This window comes from Salvelinus sp. IW2-2015, linkage group LG27 (assembly GCF_002910315.2).
Source record: "Salvelinus sp. IW2-2015 linkage group LG27, ASM291031v2, whole genome shotgun sequence".
Classification (NCBI taxonomy): Eukaryota; Metazoa; Chordata; class Actinopteri; order Salmoniformes; family Salmonidae; genus Salvelinus; species Salvelinus sp. IW2-2015.
The window spans coordinates 6,128,186-6,142,627 of record NC_036867.1 but is presented as its reverse complement, the minus strand read 5'-3'; the positions used below and the strand labels follow the sequence as shown (position 1 = coordinate 6,142,627).

The following is a 14,442-nucleotide window of genomic DNA, read 5'->3' as shown; positions in this document are numbered from 1 at the left end:
ATTTGCCATATGGCAGGATCTGGCTCCAATGTCATCAAGCAGCCCTAGTAGACAACAGTCTCTTCTTTTCATCCCCTTGTTGCTCCAGAGCTTTCTCCACTCCCCACCTGAGTCCCACACTCACACCATCCTCCTGGTTGTTTTAATTATTCAGCACACTCCACAGTTTAATTTGTCGTCTCCTCAATAATGCAACAAGCCACACAAGAGCATTTTGCTGTCATAAAACACGGGGGGATTTAAGCATAAGCCCCAAGTCACTTTCCTCAACCGCTTGAATATTCATGCCGCGTTGCTTTTCTGTGTTTGTTGCTTCCACGTTGGTAAGACGAGCGAAAGCAAAACCGGGGTGGGTGAGCGTGTTTCAACAGTTATTAGGTTCCCAGTCACAGCCATACTCTGTCCACCATCAGCCTCCCCCTAATCCACCATCACAGTGTGATTTACTGTACAGCTAGCTCCACTATGGACATTTGAGGTGTGCACACCCACATCTAATGTATACTGTATGTGCATATGTTCCTGTGAATATCTCTGTGTACATACTGTATGTGCCCACTTGTATGTGAACATGTGTGTATGGAGCCTGAAGGTCGTGCTTGACTCTGGCTATAAACTGTAGAGAACACACAGACATGGTGTAGTTGCAGACTAGTCTCTGACAGCTGGCTGCTAGATGCCAAGCGGAGGTGCTGATCCACAGCCTCTCTCTCCCTCCCTCTCTCTCTCTCCCCTTTGTTTTACACCCCAGTCTGTCTCAGCAGATTGGAACGAGCACAGCCTGACTGAGGCAGCAGGCCCTACACAGCCCTGACAGCTACATATGTTGCAATTTGTTGTGGCTGAGAACTGATGCCTTTTCCCATTTTTGTCCCTCTCTTTCGCTCTCCTCTCTTTCTTTCTTTTTTTCTCCCCTCGCAGGAGACCAAAATCGATTGTGTACGAGTGGCCACTAAAGGTAGGACTGGCCCCATTGCATGAAAGTAATCTACCCACCGTTGATTGAAATGTGTTTCCCCTCTATCACACGCACACACACACCTGAACATTACCAAGGTTTGTTTTGGCGCGACCACAGGACTATAATGCTGTTCGCAGCTTTTCTTCTTATCGGCTACTCATGCTTTTCAGAGACTAATGTTTGGTCACTCACCTTACTTCCTCTCACTCAATTTGATAGTGTACTTGTGTAAAGTGTTGTTAGGTTCTAATTCTCAGAGTACAAACTCAACGGACACTATGAAAGCTCAAACGAAAGTTTATTCTTCCCAGAGAGTCAATACAACTGCATTAGACAAAGACAGGGTTTCATCCGTGGTAGTATACATACCCCACTCCTCCTTATCACTACACATTGCATCCTTATTGCTAGGCAGGGACCTAAGTGATATGGGCCTAAAACGGTTCCTCCCCTTGTCAGTACTGCACTCAGCCCCTCCCAAGCTTCCTTATGGCACCCCTCATGTCTCTATTATACCTAATGATTAATAATATAACTAATGATTTAATAATATAACTAATGATTTAATAATAGTTAAAGCTCAGAAATCCAAACCTATCAGTGTTAAGTCATAAGCATTGGGCATTTTCCTATTAACAATGTCCTCTATGCAAAAGCTTAAGTCACATTAAGCACACAACAGTAGCAGATTAAGTTTTAAGTAATATTAATAGATTAAGTCTTAAGTAACAACTTAAGTCACATTTTTATCTTAGACCTTGCAGTATTCAGTCAAATACGTTTTTGTTTTCTAACAGAACCAAAAAATGCCCACCAAAATAAATTAAGTTACTATTCCACTCTAAAGACTGTAACCTGTCCATTAGTCAGTAGCACACCTACCAGTATGGTTGTTGGCTATACCATGTCTAGTGCCTGTAGCCTCCAGGCCATAGGACTGAGCTTTGCTAGCCAAAAGGCATGTGCCCAAACTTTCACAAACCGYCTCCCCATCACGGGAGATGTCTACCAATCGTAGGAAAGGGAAAACATTTACACTAACGGTCAAAAGTTTTAGAACAAGGTTGTTTTTTGTTGTTGACTATTTTCTACATTGTAGAATAATAGTGAAGACCTCAAAACTATGAAATAACACTTATGGAATCATGTAGTAACCAAAAAAGTGTTAAACAAATAAAAATATATTTTATATTTCAGATTCTTCAAATAGCCTGTATACCCCCCTATCTATTTACAACACAACTGATTGGCTCAAATGCATTAAGAAGGAAATCAATTCCACAAATAAATGTTTAACAAGGCACACCTGTCACATTTCAGGTGACTATCTCATGAAGCTGGTTGAGAGAATGCTAAGAGTGTGCAAAGCTGTCATCAAGGCAAAGGATGGCTACTTTGAAGAATCTCTAATATTAAATATATTTCGATTTGTTTAACACTTTTCTGTTACTACATGACTCCATATGTGCTATTTCATAGTTTTGATGTCTTCACTATTCTACAATGTAGAAAATAGTAAAAATAAAGAAAAACCCTTGAATCAATAGTTTTTGACCAGTAGTGTAAATTGGCGGCAGATGGTCAGAGTTCTCATTTCCCCCCTATTTTCTGACCCCCCCCCCCCCCCTTGAAACATTAGCATATTAGATTCCAGTGGTGCTACTTAGCAAGCCGCACCATCCACTTCTCTACCACTAGCCAGGCGTTGGTGCGCCGCTGCTCTGCAATGTAATTGTGTACAGATGGTAGATAATCTATTTGCCTTACTACATGCCATCTCTCTCTCACGGTGCCAAGACTGGGCTATAATGCTATATGCTAATGAGCGCTATCTCCTGTGTTGTTTCCAACACTTTTTAGCCGCGGACGCTAAACAAGTTTGAGTTTGAATCTCCCTTTTTCACATCATAGAAAGGACTGTTTTGGCATTTAGAAAGGACTATCGTTTATGGCATTTAATTTGTTTTTATTGGACCTGAGCATTGTCACTTTAAGAGGAGCATCAGCTAATAGGTTCTCTGACTGGGGTACCTGCCAGTCATAGTGGTGTTAGCCAATCAGATCCCCCGAGGGGGTTTTTGGTGCGGGACTAACTGCCCGTACAGATGGCCATAAGCATGACAGTGAACTAAATATTGAGGCGATTAGCGGCTCATAGCTCCCTCAGGTTTGTATGAAATGCCTGTGTTAGTTCCCTCATGGTGTTCACGAGCACACAACACAAACAAGTCATCAACCAAGCTTCTGCGATGATTACTAATGTATAGAAACATAACCGTTACTTAACAAATGCCAAGTTTGTGAACGATACAGTATGTCATTTTCTGTTCCTCCCTGTGAGAGGTCTCTCTCTCTCTCTCTGAGTCTCTTGGCTTCAGCCCTGCCCTCTTCTTCTTCTCTCTCTTCCTGCATGTTGGCCTGGAACAACTTCTTCTTTTGCCTTAGCCGCCATAATCGTGACTCAGCTCACCACTCCCTACATACGCATCGCCCCCGCGGCTGGCGACAACCAACTAACAGGTCAGACCGCCACTACTACTGCCCAGCTCTCTCCTCTCCTGTGTGTGTGTGTGTGTGTGTGTGTGTGTGTGTGTGTGTGTGTGTGTGTGTGTGTGTGTGTGTGTGTGTGTGTGTGTGTGTGTGTGTGTGTGTGTGTGTGTGTGTGTGTGTGTGTGTGTGTGTGTGAGCATCCATTACCTTTTGTGTTCGATTTATAGTGTCTTTTGTTTGTGCCTTAACTTTTTATAGCCGCTATATCTGTTTGTGTTACATTGTGTAGCGTGTGTCTGTTTAAGTGTTAAAAAACAGGATGTGCAGTGACTGACATGTTGTTTGGGAGACCGTCAATGGTTAACTAGGTTACCAGATATCTTGATTTCCACCATAGAGTTGACTTAATATTCATACCCGCCATTCGGTCAGTATTCATCGTATTCATATCCTACAGATAGTGTTACAAGGAGTTTGGTACCTGGAACACCTGGTTGTGTTGCAAAAACATAGAATTACATTTTCATTCAAGGGTGATGTACGAGTTAAGCGGGGGGGGGGAAATATCAATATGGGCCTCGGGAAGCGAGCAATAAGCAGAGAAGCTGCACACTGGCACGACAAAGCCGTCCTGCTTAACCTGCTGTCAGAAAATTACATTTCAATATTTACCAGGCAGCTGCAGCATCAAAGGAAAGATGAAAACTTTCCGCCTTCTGTTTATACAAAAAGTCATACGATTCTCCCCAGTCACACAGACACTGTGAAATGCAAAATGGTTTCCTGTAAAATATTTAACCATTGGATGTTTTTGGGTTGTAAAGCATCACAGGAAATGAACAGGACTTTTGAGGGGCAGAAAGGGGAATATTCGGAGGACATAATGTCAAAGTACTGATGGAAAAGACAAATTGTTACAATATGCAACACCGTTTGACACTTACAATTTTCAGTTTCCACCAAAAGTTACGACACTCAACCAACAACTGCAGTTAACATGTATTAGGGTTGTCATGGTGCCAGAATCTCGATACTAAGATACCTGGTTTTCGATGGCAAAAATGTCAACACAAAGCAGACTGAACTTTAAAAACCTACTGTATGTAAAATATTGTGTGCTATAGCTCTGGGTGACAATATAAGGCTGGTCGTTTCCAACACTAGGACGATACTGTTATCGTGACAACACTATGGTATTTATAATGACTTATTAAAGCATGAGTCAGATACAGCTCATTTCAGTACAGGCTGGATGGACAGCAAAATCAACAACATCGGTTTTGTCTCTAGAAAGCAGTGACCTGGCGGGGGTCGTTGACTATAATTTGTTTTATTTACAGTGTCCTGGGGACTTGTTGAGCTGAAAGCAGTGGAGGCCGCTGTGTGTTGTTAACCAGCTGTTGCACTGTTTCAGGCACTGACGTTGACGTTCCCTCCTACACAGAGCTACCGAGACCACACTATCCCCCAAAGCACCTCGCTTAGTTTGAGTTTGACATGAAACGGCCACGCTGAAAGCCCCAAAGCCCTGCTCCTTTCTTCAAAGCTGGAGATATCTGCCGTTTAAAGTTTTAAACTTAAAAAGAACCAGTGTTTTCTGACTCTCCAGGCATTCAGTTTTCTAATGACCCATAAACAGATGTCAAGGAGAGAACTTAGAAAAGTTTGGAGTGAAAGATAATAGTTGAAAAGTCCAACACAGCTGGAGATGTTTTTATGTTTCCCCAACACAAACTGGAGATGGCAAGGGTGTCAATCTGACCTTGCCTGTTCTGTCTTTACTTATTGAAACACTCTGTTCTCATGTAAACAACTGTTTTCTATCTTTTTGCACACACAAGGTCTACCTTAAAGTCAGTGTACAAAACATTAGGAACAGCTGCTCTTTCCACGACATAGACTGACCAGATGAGTCCAGGTGAAAGCTATGATCCCTTATTGATGTAACTTGTTAAATCCACTTCAATCAGTGTAGATGAAGGGGAGGAGACAGGTTAAATAAGGATTTTTAAGCCTTGAGACAATTGAGACATGGATTGTGTATGTGTGCCATTCAGAGGGTGAATGGGCAAGACAAAATATTGAATTGCCTTTGAACAGGGTATGGTAGTAGGTGCCAGGCACACCGGTTTGAGTGTATCAAGAGCTGATACGCTGCTCGGTTTTTCATGCTCAACAGTTTCCTGTGTGTATTGTAAATAAGAATTTGTTCTTAACTGACTTACCTAGTTAAATAGAAATAAATGAATAAAAAACAAAAATTAAGAATGGTCCACCACCCAAAGGACATCCAGCCACAAGACAAAACTGTGGGAAACATTGGAGTCAACATGGGCCAGCATCCCTGTGGAATGCTTTCGACACCTTGTAGAGTCCATGCCCTGATGAATTGAGGCTGTTCTGAGGGCAAAAGGGGGTGCAGCTCCATATTAGGAAGGTTTTCCTAATGTTTTTTCAGTGTATAACAGAGTCAGAAGTCSACCTTATTGCTTTCCTTGAAGGTTTTTCCCTCACCACCTTAATCCTCACCACCAAAAAACAGATCTCTGGTTATCCAGCTAAAAAGGCATCTTCGGTTTTATCTAGTGGTATTCACAGTATATGGAATAACGGATTAATTGGTAGCAGACATTTGCATTCTAAGAGACTGCCTGCCTGGTATGTGAATGCTCATGACTTTCTGTCCCCCTCTGGACTCAACATCTCATTCAAGGTKATGGTCAAGTCCACCTAGGTGTAGAACCTCGAGGGCGGCTAACCTTAGGACTCCAGAGCACGTGTCAAACTCATTCCACGAAGGGCCGAGTGTCTGTGGGTTGTCGCTCCTCCCTTGTACTTGATTGAGGAATTAAGGTCACTGATCAGTAAGGAACTCCCCTCCTCTGCTGGTCTTAATTGAAAGGCAAAACAAAAACCTGCAGACACTCGGCCCTCCGTAAAATGAGTTTGACACCCCCTTCTCAAGAGAGTGATCTGTGTGTTACCCATACTCTCACAGACCTCTGAATGGTCACCTCCTCTCTCCTAGGCCCTCTGTCCTCTAGGCCCACCCTCTCCTCTCTCTCCTAGGCCCTCTGTCCTCTAGGCCCGCCCTCTCCTCTCTCTCCTAGGTCCTCTGTCCTTAGGCCCGTCCTCTAGCCCACCCTCCCCTCTGTCCTAGGCCCTCTGTCCTCTAGGCCGCCCTCTCCTCTTCTCCTAGGCCCTCTGTCCTCTAGGCCCGCCCTCTCCTCTCTCTCCTAGGCCTGTCCTCAGGCCGCCCTCTCCTCTCTCTCCTAGGCCTCTGTCTCTAGGCCACCCTCTCCTCTCTCTCCTAGGCCTCTGTCCTCTAGGCCCGCTCTCTCTCTCTCCTAGGCCCTCTGTCCTCCAGGCCGCCCTGCCTCTCTCTTCTCCCCTACTTCACCCAGACTCACCCTTTGGAGTAACCACAAATTCCCACTGCGGAATGAGCCCCCCGTTTGCCGGCTCCCTATCGTCACTGCGGTAACAACGATAGCCGCACGAGCTGCGAGTGATGGATGTTGTCACCCTTTGATTGAAAAAGTGGCGCTGGCAGGGAGGAATAGATTCGGGGGCCGGGGCGAATTGGAACGGCGTGTCCGACTATTTTTCATTCCCGAACTCATTAGCGCGCGGAAATGGATATTTTTCGGGCCGCGGGTTGAACGTTCCATCACATTATACAAGTAAACAGGAGAGCAGGAGGCTCTTTCTATCTTTCTGTCTCCCTCCATCTCTTTCTCTCCCCTCATCTCTCTCTCTCTAGCTCTGTCTCTCTCTCTCTCTCTCTCTCTTCTCTCTCTTTCTGTCTCTCTGCTTCCTCTCTCCTCTTCTCTCTCTTCTTAGAGGAGGAAGGCCCCAGTACTAGTTGTTACACAGTGGCTCTGCTGCGAGAGGCCTGGTTATCTGATTGGAGCAGATATTAAATGCCCTGGGCCATCGGTGTGATCACCCGTCACTTCCTACTTTGGGAATTAATTCCCTAGGAAGTAGTCCCCTCTCTCCATTTTCTGTCTGTGCACCGCCACTCACCGTACCAAAGTAGACGACTCCGCATTTGAATATCCCTCAGGCAAGAGAGGCAACGTGGCATATTGGTGTTGCCCCAGAGACAATAGGTGTGTAAAAAGGCACGGTTAATGACGTTCATCAGGCACTCTCAGGTGCAAGGAGCTGAGGCGAGGGCAAATGAACTGCGTTCGTTTACGGGATGGATAGGGGGGGGGGGGGGGGGTGGGAGGGATGGGGGGAAATAAGGTAGCTCGTAAGCAGGTCATCCCAGGAGGGAGGCTGGAGGACAGACGGGGAATGCACAGCTGAAGTTTAGAGCAGCTGTGGAAGCCTGAGAGAAGATGCAGCCATATACAGGCCCTGCAATAGGAGAGCTGTGTAAATGTCACTGTCGTCACTCTAAAAACACTTTCTACGTTACATGACAATACATTTAACATGGAAAGAGCCCAGCTCAGCATGTTATGAAGTCTAATACAGTAAAGCGTCAGTAGTGCACACATTTTTTTGCCATCTGGAAAAAAGGTTGTTACTGGAGCTTTCCAACTCCTAACCGCAGAGTTAGACCAGAGTTAGACCAGAGTTAGACCAGAGTTAGACCAGAGTTAGACCAGAGTTAGACCAGAGTTAGACCAGAGTTAGACCAGAGTTGGACCACCCAGTATACTTGAAGACAGTGTTGTCATAATGAAGTATAACAACAATGTATGAATTCAAATTGTTCTCGTTTCAAGCCTTTCCCTGTAGTCTAACATAGCAACGCTCCACTGGCAACGGGTGTGGTCTTAAGTTCTTGATGAGAATGAAGTGTGTGGTAAATTATATGACAACCATGATGATAATGATGACATGGATCCAAAATTGCCACCTGGTGACCGTTGTTGCCCATACTCTTTGACCACCAGGGACTGCGACCAGGAAGCCTGACGCGGTGGAGCCGGAGAAGCAGACGGATCACACGGTAAAGATCGCTGGAGTCATCGCCGGTGTCTTGCTCTTCGTCATCATCTTCCTCGGTGTGGTGCTGGTCATGAAGAAAAGGTAAGAKACTATCAAGGTCCACTCAATAAATACATTGACTGTATGGAATGACCGTTTGAAGGTTTCCATTCCCTCATAGCTGGCCCCTGAGATCTAGCATTAAAGGGATAGCTCAGTGAGGCCCTTTATCTACTTCCCCAGAGTCAGATGAACTTGTGGATACCATTTTTATGTCTCTACGTACAGTTTGAAGTGTTAGCTCAATTGCTAACTAGCGTTAGTGCAATGACTGGAAATCTATGGAAACAGCTAGCATAACACAAGTTCATCTGACTCTGGGGAAGTTGATAAAGGGCCAAAATCATTGCCAAAATCCTGAAGGGTCCCTTTAATCTGTGGCTTTGGAGGAGTTGTGTGCTTAGTGTAATTACATGATAGCACAAATCAAATGAATTCCCTCTGATTGTCCTTTCACCTTCAAAACCCTCTGCATCGTCAACGTCAAGGCTAAATAATTGATTTGATGATACTGATAAGCGCCATTAAACTGTTTATGGCACTGGTATATGGTGTGCATTGAAATATTCATATTCCCCCCTTCCCCCCTCCACGCCGATACCGCCCTCCACTCAAACAAATGTCACTGTATTAATGACCCCGGCAATGGGAATAGGAAAATATTTGGAGCTTGTCTTGTGGCGGGAAAAACTAGCAAAGATAAAAGGGAATAATTTCTGAAAGCGCTTCATTATTATTWTTTTTTTTCAAAGAGCCAGAGATGCCTGCGGCTGTGTTGCTGCAGGCTAGTTTACATTAGCCCTAGTCCAATGCCAAAGGGAGAGAGGGAAAGGGAGAGAGGGAAAGAAGGGAGAGGGAGTGTCTTTGCTACACAGCATCCCCAGGAACTAGCGCCGAGCAAATAGCCAAACTGCCTACACACACACACACACACACACACACACACACAACACACACACACACACACACACACACACACACACACACACACACACACACACACACAGGAGGTTAGTGGCCTTAATTGGGGAGGACAGGCTTGTGGTATTGGCTGAGCGGAATAAGTGGAATGGTATCAAATACATCAAACACATGGTTTCCATGGTTTCCATGTGTTTGATGCCATTCCATTTGCGCCATTCCAGCCATTATTATGAGCCGTCCTCCCTCAGCAGCCTCTACTGAAACACACACACATAGCACAATGGGGAATTTAAGCAGATTTCTCTGGGGGTATGTGCTGGTGAATGCCAGTGATGCTAGACTATCTCCACCCTGCACTCAATATCTAGAGGATAGATCGTGGATACATACTGTGTGGTTGTCAGTATAGCTATTGTTCTGTATTTCAATMCAWTGACTATTCACTGAATTCATGATGACCTCAGGAATGTTTTACTAGCCTGAAATCTTTTTTATTTCAACGATTCTAATCGGGAATCAGGGACCAAACCACATGAGCAATTTTTTGTTGTCTTTTAGAGTCACCAGTGGTGGGAAAAGTACCCAATTATCATAATTGAGTAAAAGTAAAGGACTCAAGTAAAAGTGAATGTCACCCAGTAAAATACTACTTGAGTAAAAGTCTAAAAGTATTTGGTTTTAAATATACTTAAATATCAAAAGTAACTGTAATTGCTAGAATATACTTAAGTATCACAAATAAAAGTATAAACCATTTCACAATCCTTATACTAAGCAAATCAGACTGCACAATTTTATTTTAGAGAGAAACAAAGCATTTGTGTTTAGTGAGTCCGCCAGATCAGAGGCAGTACGGATGACCAGAATTCTCTTGATTAGTGTGTGAATTGGACCATTTTCCGGCCCTGCTAAGCATTCAAAATGTAACGAGGACTTTTTGGTGTCAGGGAAAATGTATTGAGTACAAAGTACATTTTATTTTATTTAGGAATGTAACGGAGAATAAGTAAAGGAACAGATACCAAAAAAACTACTTAAGTAGTGCTTTAAAGTATTTTTTCTTAAGTATTTTACACCAMTGAGGGTCACATAGTGTATGTGTAAGAAAAAGTTGAGGCTTGTTTGTCAATATTGTGTGTTATTGCATACACACACTATCATTACTTCCCAATGTTTTGGATGAGTGCAATTTCCGGGATTGTCAAACAGTATATGTGTAAAAAATAGTAGAGTCATACAATTGTAAAAAGAATTAGTCACTGCTGTTGTAAAAACATTTTATTCCAGCCAGAGTWACAGATTAACTTGCTCTCTAACACGGCTCCATCGAGCTTCCTCTGTCCTCTTCCTGCACTCTCTCACTCTTTAATAACACAATCCTCTCCTCTCAATGACAGCCCCTCACCTTCACTAAGACACTACGCTACCCACAATTCTCTCCTGCAGCACCTGCACACCTGACCTCGCCTGCCAATCAGCAGGTCCCACCTATCCCCTCTACACCCCACGCATGAGTTGTCGTCCCCAGCAACCACCTAGCAACCACCTAGCCTCAGTCGTACCGTAAATCGTCACTGTATGCCGCCATATCGTGTTTTTTTGTTTCATTTCTATATATTTTTCTCCAGTACATTAATATTTTTACTTTTTCTTTCCTTTCCTTCCATTCCATTTCCCCTCCGCTCCCCACCACTGCTTTTATCCTACCACCACCCCACTCGGCAGAAGAACCTATCACTCCTACACTTATTACCTGTAAGTAACCCACTTTGTGACTGAAAACGCTTAGTGCCATGCTTTCTCTATCTGCGACCACCGCCTTGATTTACCATGCATGAAACCTCTTGGTGACTTTCCTTCCTCTCCTTTCAAACTGACAGTCAAGGCTTGAGCTGTCTAACACTGGCTTAGCAGCTAACGCTTAGCAGCTAACGCTAACGGTTAGCAGCTAACGCTTAGCTAAAGTCTATTCTACACCTCAAGGTCCAATTTGAAGTTCAATTGCAAAGTGCTATTGCAAACATGTTTACAAGAGTGGATAACAGATAGAAGATAATTGATCTAAATCAATTGGAAAAACTGACGCTCAAATGAGACAAAATGCTCTGTTTTTAAATTGTGACGACACTCCAACCAATGCTTTAGTTTGAAAAGGGTCCTGGATCAGTCGCTACTATTCTAAACCAGTTAGAAACCCATAGACGTAGATACTATATTTCTAAATACACATAGAAAAAAATTGACATCTCAGTTTTCCCTTTGCATTGTGCTTTCTAGAGTATATTGTGCTTTATTGACTAAGAGGGAAACTGTTTTCTCTGTAACCCAAGTAGCATTGCTCCATTGGAATGACCAACTAACCCAGCCCGACCCATTTCAGAATAGCTGTGCGAGCATGAGACAACGAGAGGGGGTCGGTTTTGTGTCCGATGCCTCTCGGCCTAACCCTGTCCCAGGATCCACCTAAACCCGCCAACTCCCATGATTCTCTCTGTCCATTCTCATTTCAGCACATCTTTTAAATGTTTTGTTAATTTTCCTCCATGTTTTAGATCAGTGGTTTGTGCATGGCTCTGTTGATAGCATGTGAAATTCTCATCAGTATCCCGGTACAATAGTGCTAAAAATCTACTGTGATGGTGACGATAGCTCAGAGTTTGATTCTATGTACTCTGTGTGTAGCAAATGAGCAAAGAAGTATTGTAGCCAGCATCGTGTATTAGAGCTATCGATTATTTAACATGTACTAATATACAGTACCAGTCAAAAGTTTGGACACACCTACTCATTCCAGGGTTTTTCTTTTTTTWAACTAATTTCTACATTGTAGAATAGTGAAGACATCAAAACTATGAAATAACRCATATGGAATCATGTAGTAACCAAAAAATTGTTAAACATATTTTGTATTTGAGATTCTTCAAAGTCACCCTTTGCCTTGATGAAAGCGTTTCACACACTTGGCATTCTCTCAACCAGCTTCATGAGGTAGTCAACTGGAATTAATTTCAATTAACAGGTGTGCCTTGTTAAAAGTTAATTTGTGGAGTTTCTTTCCTTCTTAATGCGTTTGAGCCAATCAATTTTCTTGTGACAAGGTGGGGGGTATACATAAGATAGCCCTATTTGGTAAAAGACCAAGTCCATATTATGGCAAGAACAGCTCAAATAAGCAAAGAGAAACGACAGTCCATCATTACTTTAAGACATGAAGGTCAGTCAACGGAAAATGTCAAGAACTTTGAAAGTTTCTTCAAGTGCGGTCGCAGAAACCATCAAGCGTTATGATGATACTGGCTCTCATGAGGACCGCCACAGGAATGGAAGACCCAGAGTTATCTCTGCAGCAGAGGATAAGTTCATTAGAGTTACCAGCCTCAGAAATTGCAGCCCAAATAAATGCTTCAGAGTTCAAGTAACAGACTCATCTCAATATCAACTGTTCAGAGGAGACTGTGTGAATCAGGTCTTCATGGTTGAATTGCTGCAAAGAAACCACTACTAAAGGACACCGGTAAGAAGAAGACTTGMCTGGCCAAGAAACACAAACAATKGACATTAGACYRGTGGAAATYTGTCCTTAGGTCTGATGAGTCCATATTTGAGATTTTTTGTTCCAACCGCCGTGTCTTTGTGAGACGCAGAGTATGTGAACGGATGATCTCCACATGTGTGGTTCCAACCGTGAAGCATGGAGGAGGAGGTGTGATGGTGTGCTTTGCTGGTGACACTGTAAGCGATTTTGTTTACCCTTCAAGGCACACTTAACCAGCATGGCTACCACAGCATTCTGCTGCGATACGCCATCCCTTCTGGTTTGCGTTTAGTGGGACTATAATTTGTTTTTCAACAGAACAATGACCCAACACACCTCCAGGCTGTGTAAGGGCTATTTGACCAAGAAGGAGAGTGATGGAGTGCTGCATCAGATGACCTGGCCTCCGCAATCCCCTGACCTCAACCGATTCGAGATGGTTTGGAATGAGTTGGACAGCAGAGTGAAGGAAAAGCAGCCAACAAGTGCTCAGCATATGTGGATACTCCTTCAAGACTGTTGGAAAAGCATTCCAGGTGAAACTGGCTGAGAGAATGCCAAGAATGTGCAAAGTTGTCATCAAGGCAAAGTGTGGCTATTTTGAAGAATATAAAATATAAAATAAATTCTGATATGTTTAACACTTTTTTGGTTACTACATGATTCCATATGTGTTATTTCATAGTTTTGATGTCTTCACTATTATTCTACAATGTAGAAAATAGTACAAATAAAGATGTCTAGGTGTGTCCAAACTTGACTCGTACTGTATATCAGAGTCCGAGAGTAAGAATAGCTTCTGAGATTCCTTGGGTTAAATTGTGTCCTTGGTTTGCGATTTCCAAGTCTGTCAATTGTTCAGTTGATTTGCTTTGATTAAAAAACGGCAGTTATTTCATTATTATTTGCAGGTACTTGTTAAATACGCAGTCAATCAGAACATCTGTACATATATCCAGAAATAAATTGTTATTTTTGGGACAGAGACAATGGCATTCATGCAGGAATGTGAGCTGGCTTCCGTGTGTGCCAACTTGTTTTCAGTAGGGGCGTGAGCAGCTCAGAGAAGCGCCACAGAGGAGAAGACCCCTCTGGCTAGGATTTGAATAAGACTCTGCTGAATGTCCATAGGGGGAAGAACAGAAGAACAGATAAATCCCAGATATGAAGACATTTTATCTATTTATATTCTAGCTATATACCCCCTCCTCTCTGTATTGGGAGCTCCTTGTCTAAATCTTCTCAGTGACTTCCAAAACATGCTTTTGGATTGGTATACCCAGTTTAGTGTTCCATGGAAAGAAAAGAGGGATTTTTGAAGTGGGAGATGCGGTCCAGCTTTTCTCTTTCTCCATCTAGACCTCTTTCTCCCGCCTTCACTCTCTCTCTCTCTTTCTCTCTCTTTCTCTCTCTCTCTTTCTCTCACTCTCTCTCTCTCTATTTCTCTCTTTCTCTTCATTCTCTTTCTCTCCCCTCTATTTCTCTCTTCATTCTCTTTCTCACTCTCTCCCCTCTCTTCTTTCTC

At 43.3% G+C, this 14,442-nt stretch overlaps 1 protein-coding gene across 10 annotated transcripts in view; it reads left to right on the top strand.

Moving 5' to 3' along the window:
- The window catches only part of ptprma (protein tyrosine phosphatase receptor type Ma), a 300,425-nt gene that overhangs the window by 199,812 nt on the left and 86,171 nt on the right, over positions 1 to 14,442 (top strand). For 3 of the 10 annotated variants that reach the window (XM_070435624.1, XM_023972507.3, XM_070435629.1), the window contains exons 13-16: positions 922 to 958; positions 3,407 to 3,481; positions 8,365 to 8,500; positions 11,108 to 11,137. In XM_070435624.1, coding sequence (XP_070291725.1) covers positions 922 to 958; positions 3,407 to 3,481; positions 8,365 to 8,500; positions 11,108 to 11,137 — 278 coding nt within the window. The remainder of the gene's footprint in view (positions 1 to 921; positions 959 to 3,406; positions 3,482 to 8,364; positions 8,501 to 11,107; positions 11,138 to 14,442) is intronic. The other 7 variants (XM_070435626.1, XM_070435625.1, XM_070435631.1 and 4 more) reach the window with 3 other exon arrangements.